This window comes from Oryx dammah, unplaced genomic scaffold, assembly GCF_014754425.2.
Source record: "Oryx dammah isolate SB20612 unplaced genomic scaffold, SCBI_Odam_1.1 HiC_scaffold_27, whole genome shotgun sequence".
NCBI lineage: Eukaryota > Metazoa > Chordata > Mammalia > Artiodactyla > Bovidae > Oryx > Oryx dammah.
Window position 1 is genome coordinate 4,634,563 of NW_024070211.1, and position 16,388 is coordinate 4,650,950.

Below are 16,388 nucleotides of genomic sequence, written 5' to 3' on the forward strand. Positions count from 1 at the left end.
TACCCATGCACGCACACCTGTGCACACACATACCCATGCATGCACACATGCACATGCATACCTGTGCACGCATACCCACGCAGCCTCCACCAGCTCCAGGGACAGCAAGCACAGAGCAACAAAGGGACGGGAGCACACAGAAGCACAAGCCGGTAGCAGGGGCCACCCCTGGGATGGCCCTGCAGTGAGGGGGTAGACACATGTGGTCAGCTGCAGGGGCTCAGGGCCCTTCTCATGGGCCAGATGGAGCCATCCTCCTCTTTAAACTCCAAGGATCTGCAGACTCTCTCTGTTTAACCACTTCCCAAGATAATGAGCAGTCCAGAATCACTCAGAGCTATGTCACCTTAGACAAGCTATTGAACCTTTCTGATCCTCAGCCTCTCCAGCTGGAAGATGGGAAGCATCGAGTCCTCAGAGCTGGGATGAGAATACCAGGAGACAGTACCCATGAAGGGCTAGCTGGGTGCTGGGCAGGGAGGCAGGGTCAATCCCTGATAGCTCCTAACAAAGCCTTTGGCCATGCTCCGACATACCTAGAGTAGGTGTTATTATAGTTCATTTGACAGATAAGGAAACTGCAGCTCAGAGAGGCTGAGGCACTCCCCCATGGTCATACAGTGAGTGAGTGGTAGAGGTGGGGAGAAACCCAGGAGAAGCTTGGGTTTCTCACTTTGGCACCTGAGAGTGGGCAGACCAGGGCTGCGGCTCCCCTGGGTGTGCTGTCTGGGGCAGGCTCTGGTGGGAACAGGTGGACTCAAAGCTATTCCAAGCAGAGCCATGAAGGCTGGAGACAGGTGGGGTGACCAGGAGGCGGCTCCAGCTGTGCCCAGGACTTGACATCACCCCTGGGGCCCATGGACCAATCAGAACCCCCCAAATTCACCTGCACTGTGGTACCCCACCTACCCAAGGAGGGCAAGCCTGCCCTTTAACAACTTTCCTGCCCTAAATCTCACAGTGGGGAGCCTCCAGAGACAGCAAGCTCAGGAACCGGAAGTCTGTTGCCCAGGGCAGGTCTGCACCCCACCCCACCCCATCAGGCCTGGAGGTCAGGCCCGTCCTCGCCCTAGACCTCCAGGCCACTCACCTGGATCACGTTGCTGTTGGAATTCTTGGAGTCGGCACTGACGTAGACAGAGAAGAAGGGGGAGGTGTGGTAGTGGGATGTGACCACCTGGAGGGTGTCCTGGAAGTTGTCCTTGTCCCAGGGCCCCGTGATGTTCCAGCCGCCGAGCTGTGGGGAGGGAGAGGGGACAGGGAGGGGATGAGCTGGCTGAAGGCCAGACGCAGGTTCTGCTTCCACAGTGGACATGCTGTGTGACCGTCTGCAGTCCTCTGACCTCTCTGGGACTCAGAAGCAAATGAGAGTTCTGGTCTGTCTTTACTGGGGGTTTCTGATCAGTGAGTCATGAGAACATGGCTCCTGCCTCTGAGGTGGCTGACTTTTCCTGAATCTGTTCATTTTTGAATAATCAATCATGTGAATGTAATTTCTATTAAAGCAGAAATTCGATTGTGCCCATAAAAAAATGGGTCCATATTCTTTATAAGGTTGATGAGCTAAGGTCTAACAGAGTCTCTCTCCGAGTTGGGACTTTTCAATGTTCTCCGCCTGTGCCATAGGGGAGGGCTGTCCAGTTCATGGTGCCCACGGTGCCCCACCCTGCCTCAGGGGCCCCTGGCAGCCCACCTGGGAGCGGGGCCTCAGGGGAACAGCAGGCCCGGGGACACCCATGCCCATCCTTCAAGGGACCCCTCAGGGTCCCTCCAAGGCTGACCGGATGGTGCCCAGGAGGGCATTCAGCTGAGGGGGACAGGGGGCCAGTGTGGCCCCGAGGGGCAGTGTGGCCCTCCTCACCGGGGGGGCTCTGCTTCTGACCCCAGAGTTTCTGCTGGTCCTTACGAGACACACCCCCCTGCACACACAAACATCCCCTCCAAGGGAATGGAAGCAACCAGAAAGAGAAACATTTTCCCTGTAAACGCCGATGTCCAGACACACACACACACACACACACACACACGACAGACATCCCCATTGATGCAGAGATGCACGCACACACATACACACACACACATACACACACACTCAGGCAGCCTGACACATATCAGCAGACTCCACAATCCGGCTGGGTGAGGTGTAAGGTGGCTGGGCCCTGGTGGTGGAAGCCAGCGGTTTGGGCAGGGGGCAGGGGGCATGGCAGGGGAGACGAGGGCAGGGGAGACGAGGGCAGGGGCCCACCTTCTTGATGAGCTCCATCAGGGGTTTGGCCTTGAGCTCCTCAATCCTGGTTTCATTCATGCAGGCTCGGTAGTACACCTGGGCCTTTCTCTCTGCCTCGCTCACGCTGGCCGTGGAGTTTTCTGGAACAACAAAGGACAGCAGTTGACAGCACACGCCCGTCCCCACGCTGGGTGGCCCCGGGAGAGCTCGGGCATCCTCAGTTGTGCAAAGGGCTGGCACAGGGGCCTTTCAGTGCAGGCGAGGAGCCGGGTCAGAGCAGAGACGCGACCTCCGCAGCGGGCACACTGGGGGGTTCCTCACTTCAGCCAGCTGCACGCAGAGAGAGGAGCCTGTGCTTCTCCATCTCCGCTGGACGCCTTCTCAGACCTGTCCCGGGACAGCAGATGGCGGTCGGCTTCCCTGCCAGCCAGCACATGGCCCGCACACCCTTGCCTGGTGTGCGGGACAGACGCCTGTCTTGGGGTCTTCTTCCCAGATTTCCGAGAACCTCTCTTGTGATCAAGACTGGACTTGGGCAGAGCCTGAAAGGCCTCGCTCATTACAGATTGGCTTTCAGTGCCCTTCCTCAGCGGGGCTGGGCAACTTCGTCTGACCTCGAACTGACACAGAGGCCCTTTGCCACGCCCCTTCCCACCCCCACGAGCAGCACCTCAGTGCCTCACCCGGGGACCCCTGGGAACCCCTGGCCCTTCTCCTTGCCCCTGGGGCCCTGGTCCCAATGCCACCTGCTGAGAACCAGGCTCTTGCATGTGCCCAAGCCTGTCCGCACCCACTGGAGGTGACGGGGTGGTCTGTGTCTGTTCATCTGGCTCCCCTGGGGCACTCCTCCTCACTCCTCCTCCTGGATCCTGAAACCCCTCCCTCTGCTTCCTGGAGAGACTCCCTACACCCCACTTCCTCCATGAAGACTCTTCTGGCAGAACTGTATCCATTCGTTCACGAAGCAGGTACTAGTTGCTAACTCTATGCCAGGCTCTGTGCCAGCTTAGGGGACACAAAAGACAATGTCCTCATCCCCATGGAGCTTCCTTTTGAAGGAATAAATACAAATAAACACAAATACTAAACAAGGAAATGCATAAAGAAAAAGCTCCCTCTAGCCTTCTGCATCGGACACTCTCACACCGCACTCAGCTTCCAAGGCCTCTCAGAGGCCACCTTGACTAAGAGGCTTCTCCTCAGAGACTCGTTCACGAAGGGACTCAACGCTGAGCACCTACAGGTACCAGATCGGGCGTAAGGTTTCACAGACATGACTGAGACCCGCTCCTGCCTCTGAGGAGCTCACGGTCTAATGGTGACTCAGGCATGCAAAGATGCAACCTCAAGACAGGGTGTGCGTTCACTAACGCAAATGGTTCTGCCACCTACAGAAAGGTCACAGCCTTTGGTGGAGTGGGGAGGGCCTAGGGTGAGGGTCTCCAGAGGACGTTCTACTGTTTGAGCCAGTTCTGAAAGACAAAAAGTTACTCACCAGGCAGAAATGAAGGGAAAGGGTATTGGGTCTGTTGGGTGTGGGGGAGTTGGACAGGATGAGGCAAAGCAAGGAAGCGTAAAAGGGCCTGGGAGAAAAGAAATGTTTGGCAGAGCCTGTTTCACAAGGGCGGGAGTCATTTCCTGACCGGTCTAATCAGCTTTCCCAGCCCTTCTCCCGAGCACGCCCCTGCCCTCCAATTCTTACCATAAACAGCGTCACGGGGACCACTAGCTGAGAACATCAGCCCTGTCTGGTTGCAGTCAAGGAGACAGCCCTGAACGGGTCGGGAGTTTGAAGGGTGGTATGGAGACAGCGGTCCGGGGGCGTGCTGCGGGGCTGTGGAGGGTACACACAGCCCTGGAGTTTACCGGGGACCACTGATGAGCCCTGGAGACAACTGAGCACCCCCTGGGGGCCCTCCTGGAGTGTGGAGTGTGAGAAGAGCCTTCTGGGGGCGGGGAGGGGGGGCCAGATGGGGCGAGAGCTGTCCGGCTCCCCAGACTCTCCAAGCAGAATATTGGGGAATGCAAAGTGGGGGCTCCCACTGCCCCCCAGGGGCCTCATTTCTGTGGCAACATCCCCCAGCAACTAGGCTGTTGAAGAACCATCACTGCTCACCAGACCCCAGCATCCCACTGCCCTCAGCTGGCTCTGGCCGTGACCTTGAAATGCCAGACCAGCATCAGAGGAGGCACATTCTGCATGCTTTGGCCCATGGAAGGGCCTAGTATCTCTCTCCTTCGCGGCCTCAAGGCCACCGAGATAAGAAGCCCAAATAAAGACTCCCAAGGAACAGCCTGGCTGTGCTCGTTACAGCGAGTTCCAGGCAGACCCATCAGATACAACTCCGAATGATGGCTGGGAGGTGGAATGCCTCGACTTCCCTCTCAGCTTCAAACTTCCTTCCTCCTGGCTCCACACCCCTGTGGTCAACCTCTGCTCAATTCCTCACAAACGTTTGCTAAGTTCCAGCGGTTTGTGGGCTGCCTGGCTGGGTGAGGAGGAGGCACTGGGCAACTTGGGACACACAGGTCTGCCAACATGAGGTCCGCAGCTTAACGGGCCAGATGGACAACAGCGTGGCCCACACAAGACCTCTGATTATGCGTGGGGTGATGCTACAAGGAGCAAGTCCAGGGGCTTTAAACAGGATGGCGGGGGAGGCCCGGGAACGCCATGCTGGAGCTCTGGGAAGGAAGCATGAAGATGTGGAGCGACTGCCGACATGGTGCTTGGCGGCCTTGCCCACCAGTCCACGGCTGAGTCCCCCCTGCTCCCCCTGCACCGGGCGGGCACACGGCAGCCTGCAGCGATGGGCGCAGAAAGAACGGAGCCCAGAGTCTGGGTCTGATGAGGAAGAAGCTGTATCTGGGGGCCAAGAGGTGCTGAGGCCAGGGCCCAGGGGAGACTGGCAAGGGGAGAAAGGAGGCGGCGGAGGTGGCCAGGGAGAGACAGAGGATGAGGCCTTTGGGGACTGAGCACGCTCCGTCCCCAGCACCTGCCCACGCAGGCTGAGGCCGGAGCCCCGGGAGCAGGCCAAGCTCCTCCACCACCCACCACCGCCCCCCACCCCACCCGGCTCCTGCGCCCCTCGGGACCACCGATGGCATCTTTTCCACTTCCTCTCCTTCTTCCTCGCTCAACGGCACCTGCGACCCCGCAGACTCCTTGCGGGACAGGAGCCAGGGTAAGACGGCCAGCTGGGAGCTCGTTGCAACAGACCAGTAAAGCGATGGAGCAATGCTCGAGGTGGGGGCAGGGTGGCAGAGAAGGACCGAGAAGCCGGTGGGGGGAACACGAGAGGAAGCAGGAGTTGAGATGCTGCCCGGTTCCCCCGGCCGGAGCCGGGGGCACTGAGCTACAGAAGTGGGCGGTGGAAGGCAGGTTCGGGGAATGGAACCAGCACTTCGGATTTCAGATGTTTTACATTTGAGATCTATCAGACGTTCACGTGGAACCTTGGGGGCAGTTGACAGAGCTGCTGTCTTGAATATTTTTAGCTCAAAGAGGCACAGGAGTATACACATTCCCTAATATTGCCTAGAGGGCCCTACAGCATGCATTCTCAATGAGGGTACTACTGTTCCTAAAGGGGGGAGAAAATTAATTCTTGAATAGCAGAACCATCTTGTTCTTTTTGTTTCCTTGGCTGTGCCAAGCAGCATGCAGAATCTTCATTCCCTGACCAGGGATCAAACCTGTGCCCTCTGCAGCGGAAGCACAGCCTTTTTCTTTAAGTTTTTAAAAAATGTAAACTATTTTTTCCCTTGGTTGAATTTTTACAATATTCCTTCTGTTTTATGGTTGTGATTTCTTTGGCCATGAGGCATGTGAGATCTTCGCTCCCCAACCAGGGACTGAAGCCACACACCACCACCCGGCCCCCACCCCACCGGCACTAGAAGGCGAAGTCTTAACCACTGGACCACCAGTAAAGTCCCTAGAAACATCTTATTTTATGAATAGATACAAGGCTTCCCTGGTGGCTCAGTGGTAAAGAACCTACTTGCCAGTGCGGGAGATGCAGGTTTGATCCCTGGGCTGGGAAGATCTCCTGGAGAAGGAAATGGCAATCCTCTCCAGTACTCTTGCCTGGCAATTCCAGGGACAGAGAAGCCTGGCAGGTTATAGACCATGGGGGTCACAAAAGAGTTGGACACGACTTAGTGAGTGACTAAACCACAAGAACAGTACAGACACAAGCATACAGTATATCTGTGGGGTTAAAATTTTAGGGAGGGGGCAGTCATTAGAAAAGGTTGGGAAACACTGCCCTGAATGACCTGGGCCTCGCTGCCTCACTGCCTCCAGCTCAAGCCTGTCTTCTGTTCCCTCCCTCTTGATCCCACACTCCTACCCCAGGGCCGTCTAGTCAAGGCTATGGTTTTTCCAGTGGTCATGTATGGATGTGAGAGTTGGACTATGAAGAAGGCTAAGCGCCAAAGAACTGATGCTTTTGACCTGTGGTGTTGGAGAAGACTCTTGAGAGTCCCTTGGACTGCAAGGAGATCCAACCAGTCCATCCTAAAGGGAATCAGTCCTGAATATTTATTGGAAGGACTGATGCTGAAGCTGAAACTCCAATACTTTGGCCACCTGATGGGAAGATCTGACTCATTGGAAAAGACCCTGATTCTGGGAAAGATTGAAGGTGGGAGGAAAAGAGGACGACAGAAGATGAGACAGTTGGATGGCATCACCTACCAGATGGACATGAGTTTGAGTAGACTCCAGGAGTTGGTGATGGACAGGGAGGCCTGGTGTCCTGCAGTCCATGGGGTCGCAAAGAGTCGGACACGACTGAGCGAGCGACTGAACTGAACTGAGCTGAAGTCTTTACAACCATGTCATTTATTAACTCATTAATTTGTTGACTGTCTCCCCTGTGGGAATATAAGTTCCACAAAGAAAGACTCCTAAATTCCTTCCACAACCCTGGGCACCTAGCGAAGCTGCCCCACAGTCAGCGGACAGCACAGAGCTGCTGAGAGCAAGGGAAGGTGTGCCTGGGGCTCTGCAGACAAAGGCAACCATCACTCGGGCCCAAGGGAGCAGGCTCGTTTTCCAAGTGAAATCAGGCACAGTTGATTTTCTCCTGAGGAAACGCCTGGTTTCCTTTAAAACACCCCAGACCGTGTTTATTTCCCAGAAGTGGAGAGCGGCCGAGGAGGAAGGGGCTGGGCAGTGTCTAGGACCCAGTGTGTGTGCGCGTTCAGTCACTGAGTCATATCCGACTCTTGCCACCCCTTAGACTGTAGCCCGTCAGGCTCCTCTGTCTATGGGATTCTCCAGGCAAGAATACTGGAGTGGGTTACTATCTCCTCCTCCAGAGGATCCTCCCAACCCAGGGACTGAACTCACGTCTCCTAAGTCTCCTGCATTGGCAGGCAGATTTTTTTTTTTAAACCACTGAGCCACCAGGGAAGGCCCCAGGACCCAGAAGGGGGCCATATTTTGAAAATGGTGGCACTTCCAGGACCCCAGTGGTCTGGAGACAATTTGGCAGCCCAGGACCAGACAACAGGACTCCCGACTGCCTGGGTACTTCCTTCCAGGGACCCCGAATTCCAGAAACTTCCTCTGTCACTTCCCCAAAGTCCCAGAGAGGAAAGAGAGCAACCCATTTAATCGGCCTACTTCTTCCTCTGGAAGTTTTTATTGGCACACCCTTTCCCACAGCACTCCCGGGAGGAGACAGACGCTGGGCGGCTGCAGACATGGGTGCCAACTTATAGGCAAGAGGCTGGGTCACCAGTCCAAGGTCACACCAGCGAGTGGCTGAGGCCAGAGCAGAGGCCTACGCTCTCTCGCCATCTCTTCCCCCTCCTGCAGGTTGGCCTGGAACACCAGAGGGAGATCTGAAGCAATCCAGCCGCCCCTAAGAAGCCCTGGATACCTACTCCCATCCGTGGATCAGCTCATCACTCAATCCATCTAGGGACTTCACTGGTGATCCAGCGGTGAAGAGTCTGCCTGCCAACGCAGGGGACACAGGGTCAGCCTTGGGTGGGAAGACCCCACATGCCACAGAGCAAATAGGGCTTCCCCGGTGACGCTACTGGTAAAGAACCTGCCTGCCAATGTGGGAGACGTAAGAGACACAGGTTCGATCCCTGGGTCAGGAAGATCCCCTGGAGGAGGGTATGGCCACCCATTCCAGTATTCTTGCCTGGAGAAACCCCACGGACAGAGGAGCCTGGCGGGCTACAGTCTATAGGGTTGCAATGAGTCAGATGCAACTGAAGTGACTTAGCATGCATGCACGCACAGAGCGACTAAGCTCGTGCACCACAACTACGGAGTTTGAGCGGCTAGAGCCCAAGCTCTGCAACGAGGGAAGCCTCCGCAATGAGAAGCCCACACACGGCTAGGGAGAGGAGCCCCTGCTCACCACAACCAGAGAGAGCATGGGCACAGCAACCAGACCCAGCGCCGCCAAAGATAAACAAACGATTGATTCAAAAAGCCAATCCACCTAACCACCCCCGCCCCCCACCAAACATGAAAGAGAAAGAAGGGCCTGCTGCTGCAGGAGTGGCACTGGACAGAAGGCATTTCACATGCAGATCTGGTCCACAGAGTTTTCAACGTGCACAGGGTGATGAAGCTACATTCAACAGTAAATACTGGAAAGATAAAACAAAACGACAATAGAAGAGATGTCACAGGGTGACATGACTAACCGCCAAGTCCCCGACACAGACAGATTTGATGCCATTGGGATGATTCTGTCTGTATCTGGTCAGGAGTAGAAGAAAGGGAAACCATTAACTTGGGCTTTAGGGAATCTGCATTACTTGAATTGTTACAGTTCAGTTCAGTTCAGTCACTCAGTCGTGTCTGACTCTTCCCGATCCCATGAATCGCGCAGCACACCAGGTCTCCCTGTCCATCACCTGGAGTTCACCCAACTCCTGGAGTTCACCCAAACTCATGTGCACTGAGTCGGAGATGCCATCCAGCCATCTCATCCTCTGTCGTCCCCTTCTCCTCCTGCCCCCAATCCCTCCCAGCATCAAGGTCTTTTCCAATGAGTCAACTCTTCACATAAGGTGGCCAAAGTATTGGAGTTTCAGCTTTAGCATCCTTCCAACAAACACCCAGGACTGATCTCCTTTAGGATGGACTGGTTGGAGCTCTCTGCAGTCCAAGGGACTCTCAAGAGTCTTCTCCAACACCACAGTTCAAAAGCATCAATTCTTCGGCACTCAGCCTTCTTCATAGTCCAACTCTCAAATCCATACATGACTACTAGAAAAACCATAGCTTTGACTAGACGGACCTTTGTTGGCAAAGTAATGTCTCTGCTTTTGAATATGCTGTCTTTTAATTTCATGGCTGTAATCACCATCTGCAGTGATTTGGGTGCCCCCCAAAATAAAGTCTGACACACTGTTTCCTAATCTATTTGCCATGAAGTGATGGGACCAGATGCCATGATCTTCATTTTCTGAATGTTGAGCTTTCAGCCAACTTTTTCACTCTCCTCTTTCACTTTCATCAAGAGGCTCTTTAGTTCCCCTTCACTTTCTGCCATAAGGGTGGTGTCATCTGCATATCTGAGGTTATTGATATTTCTCCCAGCAATCTTGATTCCAGCTTGTGCTTCTTCCAGCCCAGAGTTTCTCATGATGTACTCTACATAGAAGTTAAATAAGCAGGGTGACAATATACAGCCTTGACGTACTCCTTTTCCTATTTGGAACCAGTCTGTTGTTCCATGTCCAGTTCTAACTGTTGCTTCCTGACCTGCATACAGGTTTCTCAAGAGGCAGGTCAGGTGGTCTGGTATTCCCATCTCTTTCAGAATTTTCCACAGTGTATTGCTACAAGTAGGCATCAATTATTTTTTTTTGCATGATTCATTTTAGAATATAAAACACAGTAAACTTGACAAGCACACAAAATTTAACTGCAGCTCAAGGCTGGAGAGGCCCTTCGGTAACCACAGAAGGCATAACGGGAGAAGCAGGTTTGACAGAGTCTTGCAGGACTGGGACGGGGTGGGGAAGGTATTCTAGATGGCAGAATAGCCTGTGCTAAAAGCACTAGGTAGAATGCCTAAGGCGAGAGCCCGGCCTCAGGGTGACGGGTCCAACCGTATCTTTCCCCTGATGAAGTGAGGACACCCTCCGGTCTCCCCAAAGCCTACGAGGGCAGCCCCCGCCAGCAGCGTGTATGGATGGCAGAGGGTCTTCCGGCTGAGGCACCTGGGTCTCATGTGGCTGAGGTCGCCCCCCTCTAGCCAGCAGGCTGCCAAGATATGCCGTGGTGGCACTTGGCCCAGCTCAACCCACCTGCTACAGATGTCCCCAGATTTCCTCGGAGGGGGCCAGAGCAAACCCACTGTTCACAGAGAGAAGCGGCTCGCCCAAGGTCATGGGGCAAGCTGATGGTAACAGCTGTCCTGCACGACCAGCTGATAACAATCGTCACTGGCCTCTGAGTTGTCTTTCTCCTCCGAGAGGAGCCGCCCCCTCCCAGGCCAGCCTGCCCAGCCAGGCCCCCTCTGTATCCAATCCCTCCCGAGACCTGCTGGCTGACCCCTTTGTCTTGGGGCAGCTGAAACCAGCCTGACCTGGAGCCCAAGAATGCACTGGCCCACGCGCCTGCATATTTCACTCACCTGCTCACCTGCTTCCTGCCCCTTCAGGAATTTCCAGGTATCAAGGTCCACAGGGGAGGGGCCGTTTCTAGACTGGTTTTCAACAGTGAGCCTAGGGGGAGGGGAGCCAGGATATACCTCGTGGGGAAGCTCTCGGTCATAATGACATGAGGGGACCCCAGCTACTTGTTCATTGGGCCCCGGTCAGGTCTCCCCTAGCCCAGAGAACAAAATCAAGCAGCTGTCAGGGAAAAGAGATGGCAGGGCAGACCATACTTCTGGGCTGCTCCGTGACCTCTGTGCACAGCAGAATCAGTATAGAAAGACAGGTCTGAGGCCCCAGCTCCACCATTTCCTAGGAGATCTGTTGCCTTTGTATTTGTGAATCACATCTGTAAAATGGGCATATACTCCATGGCTTAAAGAAAATAATACAAGTAAGCAACCCAGCATGGTCATGGATACCCCCATACCTCCCTGGGGCTTCCCTGGCAGCTCAGATGATAAAGAATCTGCCTGCAATGCAGGAGGCCCGGGTTCGATCCCTGAGTCGGGAAGATCCCCTGGAGAAGGGAATGATTACCCACTCCAGTATTCTTGCCTGGAGAATTCCATGGACAGAGGAGCCTGGCTATGGGATTGCAAAGAGTCAGACAAGACTGAATGCCTAACACTTTCAGACCTCCTTCTGATAAGAGGCTCTATCGGGGCTTCTATAAGAGAAAAACAAACACTGTGTATTAACGCGTATGTGTAGAATCTGAAAAAGCTGGTATAAACAATCTTATTTACAAAGTAGATAGAGAGTCACAGATGGATGCCAGTGGGGAAAGCGGAGGCATGGGATGAACTGGGAGATTGGGACTGACACACAGACACTACTGACACTTCGTATAAAATAGGTAACTAAGGAGAGCCTACGGTATCGCACAGGGAGCTCTGCTCTAGCGCTCGGGGGTGGCCTAAACGGGAGGGGATGGATGTGCACGGGTAGCTGCCTCGCCACACTGGGCAGCAGAAACTGATACTCCAGTTACATTGTTTTTTAAAGAAATAAGTGAAAAGTGAAGTCGCTCAGTTGTGTCTGACTCTTTGCAACCCCATGGACTGTAGCCCGCTAGGCTCCTCTGTCCACAGGATTTTCCAGGCAAGAGTACTAGAGTGGGTTGCCATTTCCTTCTCCAGGGGACCTTCCTGACCCAGGGATCGAACCCAGGTCTCCCGAAATGTAGGCAGACGCTTTACCGTCTGAGCCACCAGGCAAGTCCAAGAAATAAAAGCAATAAAACAAGCAATAATTACTCTCTCTGTGACCAGCCCATGAATCCTTAGAACACCCCGGGCAGTACTCTGAGTTGGTTCCCACTTCACAGGTGAAGGGCTGAAGCAGGCGGGGCAGCCCTCTGTAGTCACACAGCCTGTAGGGAGGGGGCTGACCTGGAACTCACCCATCCCCACCACTGAGGAGGGCAGTTCTGCTGAGCGCCCACTGGGTGCCAGGCTCTGGGCCAAGCACGCTAACCCATCACACGTGAGATGATACCCACAGTAACCTTGAGCATCAGGCAATACCATCATCCACCTTTTACAGATAGTGAAACGAAGCTGTAGAGGAGGCGGGTCACTCGTCCAAGGCCACATGTGATTGGCTAGCCTGTTGGGGTTCCTGATCCCACTGGGCCCTGACCCAGGGTCAGGGGCTTGTACGCAGGGTCCTGGCTGTTGCACGCCAGCTCAGTGCAGCTCCCCGCCCTCAGGGACAGTGGGGATGGAAGGCCAGAGTCAAGACTGGAGGCCACTGCTGTGTGGACAGGGTGTGGGGATGGGCTGAGTCTTGGCTGAGACCCAAGGTCTTCCCGATAAGACCCACGATCCTCCCAGAAGCAGCAGATCAGGACCCAGGGGTGCCCTCCCCAAGAGCCAGCTCTGGGCCTGCCTGGGGAGGCAGAGGGCCCGTCTGCCTTTCTCCGCAGTCCCTTCTCGGTGTGAACTGGTCCCCTTGGCTGAAGCCCCTGGACCGGCAGGGTGTCCTTGGTAAGCTTAACTTCTGTTTCGTCATCCAGGAAACGGAACCGCAATTTCTGGGTCCCAGGGTAGCCCTGAGGATTGAGGCAGTGGATATAGAGCCTGGTACACAGCCCGGCACGGAGCAGACGCTCAGCAAGTGCTGGTCCGTTTCCTCCTTTCCTTCAGACGCTCAACTCTTGTGCTTCCTCCAAGTTCTCCCCAAAAAAGATGGACAGGGAGCTGTACCATCGTTGGTGCCCAGAGGAGGTGGCATCGGACAGGAAAGGGACATGTGGCCAGGATTCAGGCAGTGGAACTTCTGCCACCTACTAGCCTGTCTTGGGGAGCTCTCTGGACTTTTGGTTCCTCGTCTATCAAGTGGGGTGAGCAACAGCTTCCTAGCTCCTACAGGAGCAGGGTCACAAGGAATGGTTATCTATAAAAGAGCTCTGTAAACTGGAACGTGTTGGGCAAAGGTCAAGGGTGAATAACAAAAGTAACACCAGCACAGCCAGCAGCCGCCACAATGTGCTTGGCTCCAGCAAAGTGCTTTATAGATATTTTTCCATCTAATTTTCACAACCTGGAGGAAGTGTGGTTCCCACTGTACTGATGACAAGAAGCCCAGAGAGGTTACGTCACTGACCCAAGATCACACAGCAAGTGGCAGAACCAGGACTTGAATCCAGGTCCTGGCGAAGGAGGTAGAGGCACTAGCCCATATCATTATCCTACCGAGACTATTCTCCTGCCGTGTTTTTCATTTTTTTGACCACGCGGCACAGCACCGTGGGATCTTAGTCTAGTCCCCAGACCAGGGATTGAACCTGTGCCCCTTGCATTGGAAGCACATACTCTTAACCACTGAACTGCTGGGGAAGTCCCCAAATACAACTTATTTATGTCTGGGGCTGCACCGTGCAGCATATGGGATCTTCGTTTCCCAAGCAGGGAACCCGTGGTTCCTGCAGCGGAAGCATGGAATCTAAACCACTGGGCCTTCAGGGAAGTCCTCTGCTCTCCTGCTTTGGTTGATGATCCCGGCCCAGTCTCCAGCTGTGTCTTTAGATGCTGGGGAAAGGATGTCCCTGAGCTCCAGTCTGGCCACCACAGACATATTTGCCTTCAGTCCTGAAATAAAAGGCTGGGTCCCCTTGCAAAGGCAACTGGGTGGCATAAAGCATGCAGGGAGCTGTGTTATTCCTGACATGGGGCTCCCTCAGCCCCATCTCCACCCACCACCTTTTCTGATCCTTAGGGAGACAAGGAGGTCTCTTTGTGCCCAGGGGCCCTGCCCAGGAGCTTCTGGGTACCAAGGAGAAGTGGTGGGTGAATTTCACCCTGCAGCAGCCATGCCCCCTGGGGATGAGGTGAGAAAGAAAGGAAAGGTCTCCTTAATCTGGTTTGCTAATTTCCACTTTCATCTTAAAGACACAGTCTCCTAAAATTCATAATCATCAAGTTAGAATCTTTTCCTGTCTCATAGGAAGGTTTCTGTTCTGTTGAGAAGATCTACCCCTTTTGGGGGGCTTCCCAGGTGTCACCAGTGGTAAAGAATCTGCCTGCCAATGCAGGAGACGAGGGTTCAATCCCTGGGTCAGAAAGATCCCCTTGGAGGAGACAATGGTAACCCACTCCAGTATTCTTGCTGGGAGAATCCCATGGGCAGAAGAGCCTGGTGGGCTATAGCTCATAGGGTCGCAAAGAATCAGACATGACTGAGCCCTCTTTTAGATGTCTTCTTCAGTTTACCTACTTTTGAGTATTAAGAAGGTTTTATTTTTTAAGAAAGTATTTTTTTTAATTTAATAGGTATTTCTTGAATCTAAGTTCTATCATTGATGAATTAATGGACTGACTTTTCACGATCTAGCTCCAATCAGCAGTGAGGGTCCCAGGATGGGGCAGGGGTCAGCAGGAGACAGGCATGGTGAAGGTCTTGGTTCCAAAGGGGTTCAAGTCGGGACCTTTATAGGTTACAGCACGGCGAGTTTTGATTCCACATATAGAGGAGCACCCTACGGAACAGATGCTAATTCAACAGACACTGACCAAGGACAGCCTCAAACAAGACAGACGTGGGCCCCTACCTGAGGGTTAACCACCAACACCGAGGTCAACTAGAAGTGCTAACAGCTCAACAGGGTATAACGTGACGGACTTCGATGAGACGGCTTATCACGCAAGCCGGATTACCACGAGGCCCAGGAAGAGTCCTGCCTTTGGATGACTCTCAGATACACCGCTGTCAGAACCTGGATCGGCTCGTAACCTTAAAATCTGGACCCAGTGCGCTCAGCCTTCATTCTTTTTGCTCACAACTTGCAAATCTCCCAGTCAAAACCAGTCCAAAACAGCCACAGCTTGAAGCCACAAACTACGAGCACAGCTACAGTTCTTACGCACCTATGATGTGCCGTACATACCACGCTAATGCTTCACACATCTGCTCTCTAGTGCTTGAAACTCTGCAGTTTGGGCCTTACTAGTACTTTGGCCACCTCATGCAAAGAGGTGACTCATTGGAAAAGACTCTGATGCTGGGAGGGATTGGGGGCAGGAGGAGAAGGGGACGACAGGGGATGAGATGGCTGGATGGCATCACTGACTCGATGGACGTGAGTCTGAGTGAACTCCGGGAGTTGGTGATGGACGGGGAGGCCTGGCGTGCTGCGATTCATGGGGTCGCAGAGAGTTGAACACGACTGAGCGACTGAACTGAACTGAATAGAGTCCCATTTTTACTGGATGGAGAAAGTGAGGCTCACTGATAAGTAAGTTAGGATCACACACCCAGAGGTGGGGCAGACATTCTAACCTAGCCTCGTCTGCTCCCAACCCTTTTGCCTCCCCATCCCGCCAACCTTGCCCTTTAGCGGACCCTGGCGGGTGCAGAGGGCAGGCCCCCCCTGCAGCCCATTCTGCAGTCCCCCCGCCGGGTGCCTACCGAGGAGGTGCTTGATGATGGCTTGGTTGTGTTCCCAGAGGTTGCTGAAGGTCCCCCAGCGCGAGTGGCCATCAGGCACGGGGTTGGCTTTGATCCAGCCGCCGCAGGCATAGGTGAAGAAGTCCTGGCAGGGGTCCACCGTGGGGTCCATGGAACTCAAGATGGAGCTGGTCACCGAGATGCAGGCCTCACTTAGGCACACGGAGGGAGTTCCTGGCAGGGGTCAAGGGTAAGAGGTCAATGAAGGGCAGGCAGGGAGGAGGCTATGGAAATACAGTGCACGTGGTCTGGGGCCCTGGGGTGCCAGGCCCCACCCCAGCCCTGACCAAACTGAGACAATCGCTAGAACACTACAAAGATTTCAGTGGATTTATGATCTCCTGGCTCGTAAAATAAGACTTCTGTTGAGTTGCCTAAAATCCTTCCTATGACTTTAAAACCAGAACCAAGGTGCTTCTTTTAATCAGTCCTTCCATAAATATTCACTGATTTTTTAAACACTATTTCCTGATGCGCAACAAATTCGTTTACTCATTCATGCGTTCAGTTACTCAACAAAATAATTACTGAGCATCTTCCAGGTTCTCTGCTGAGTGGAGGGAGG

At 54.0% G+C, this 16,388-nt stretch overlaps 1 protein-coding gene across 5 annotated transcripts in view; it reads right to left on the minus strand.

The window, feature by feature from the left end:
• The window catches only part of ECE1 (endothelin converting enzyme 1), a 123,808-nt gene that overhangs the window by 31,965 nt on the left and 75,455 nt on the right, over positions 1–16,388 (minus strand). For all 5 annotated transcript variants that reach the window (XM_040229506.1, XM_040229509.1, XM_040229510.1 and 2 more), the window contains 3 exons: positions 15,785–15,997; positions 2,246–2,367; positions 1,091–1,237 (listed from right to left, as the gene is read on the minus strand). In XM_040229506.1, the coding sequence (XP_040085440.1) occupies positions 1,091–1,237; positions 2,246–2,367; positions 15,785–15,997 (482 nt within the window). The remainder of the gene's footprint in view (positions 1–1,090; positions 1,238–2,245; positions 2,368–15,784; positions 15,998–16,388) is intronic.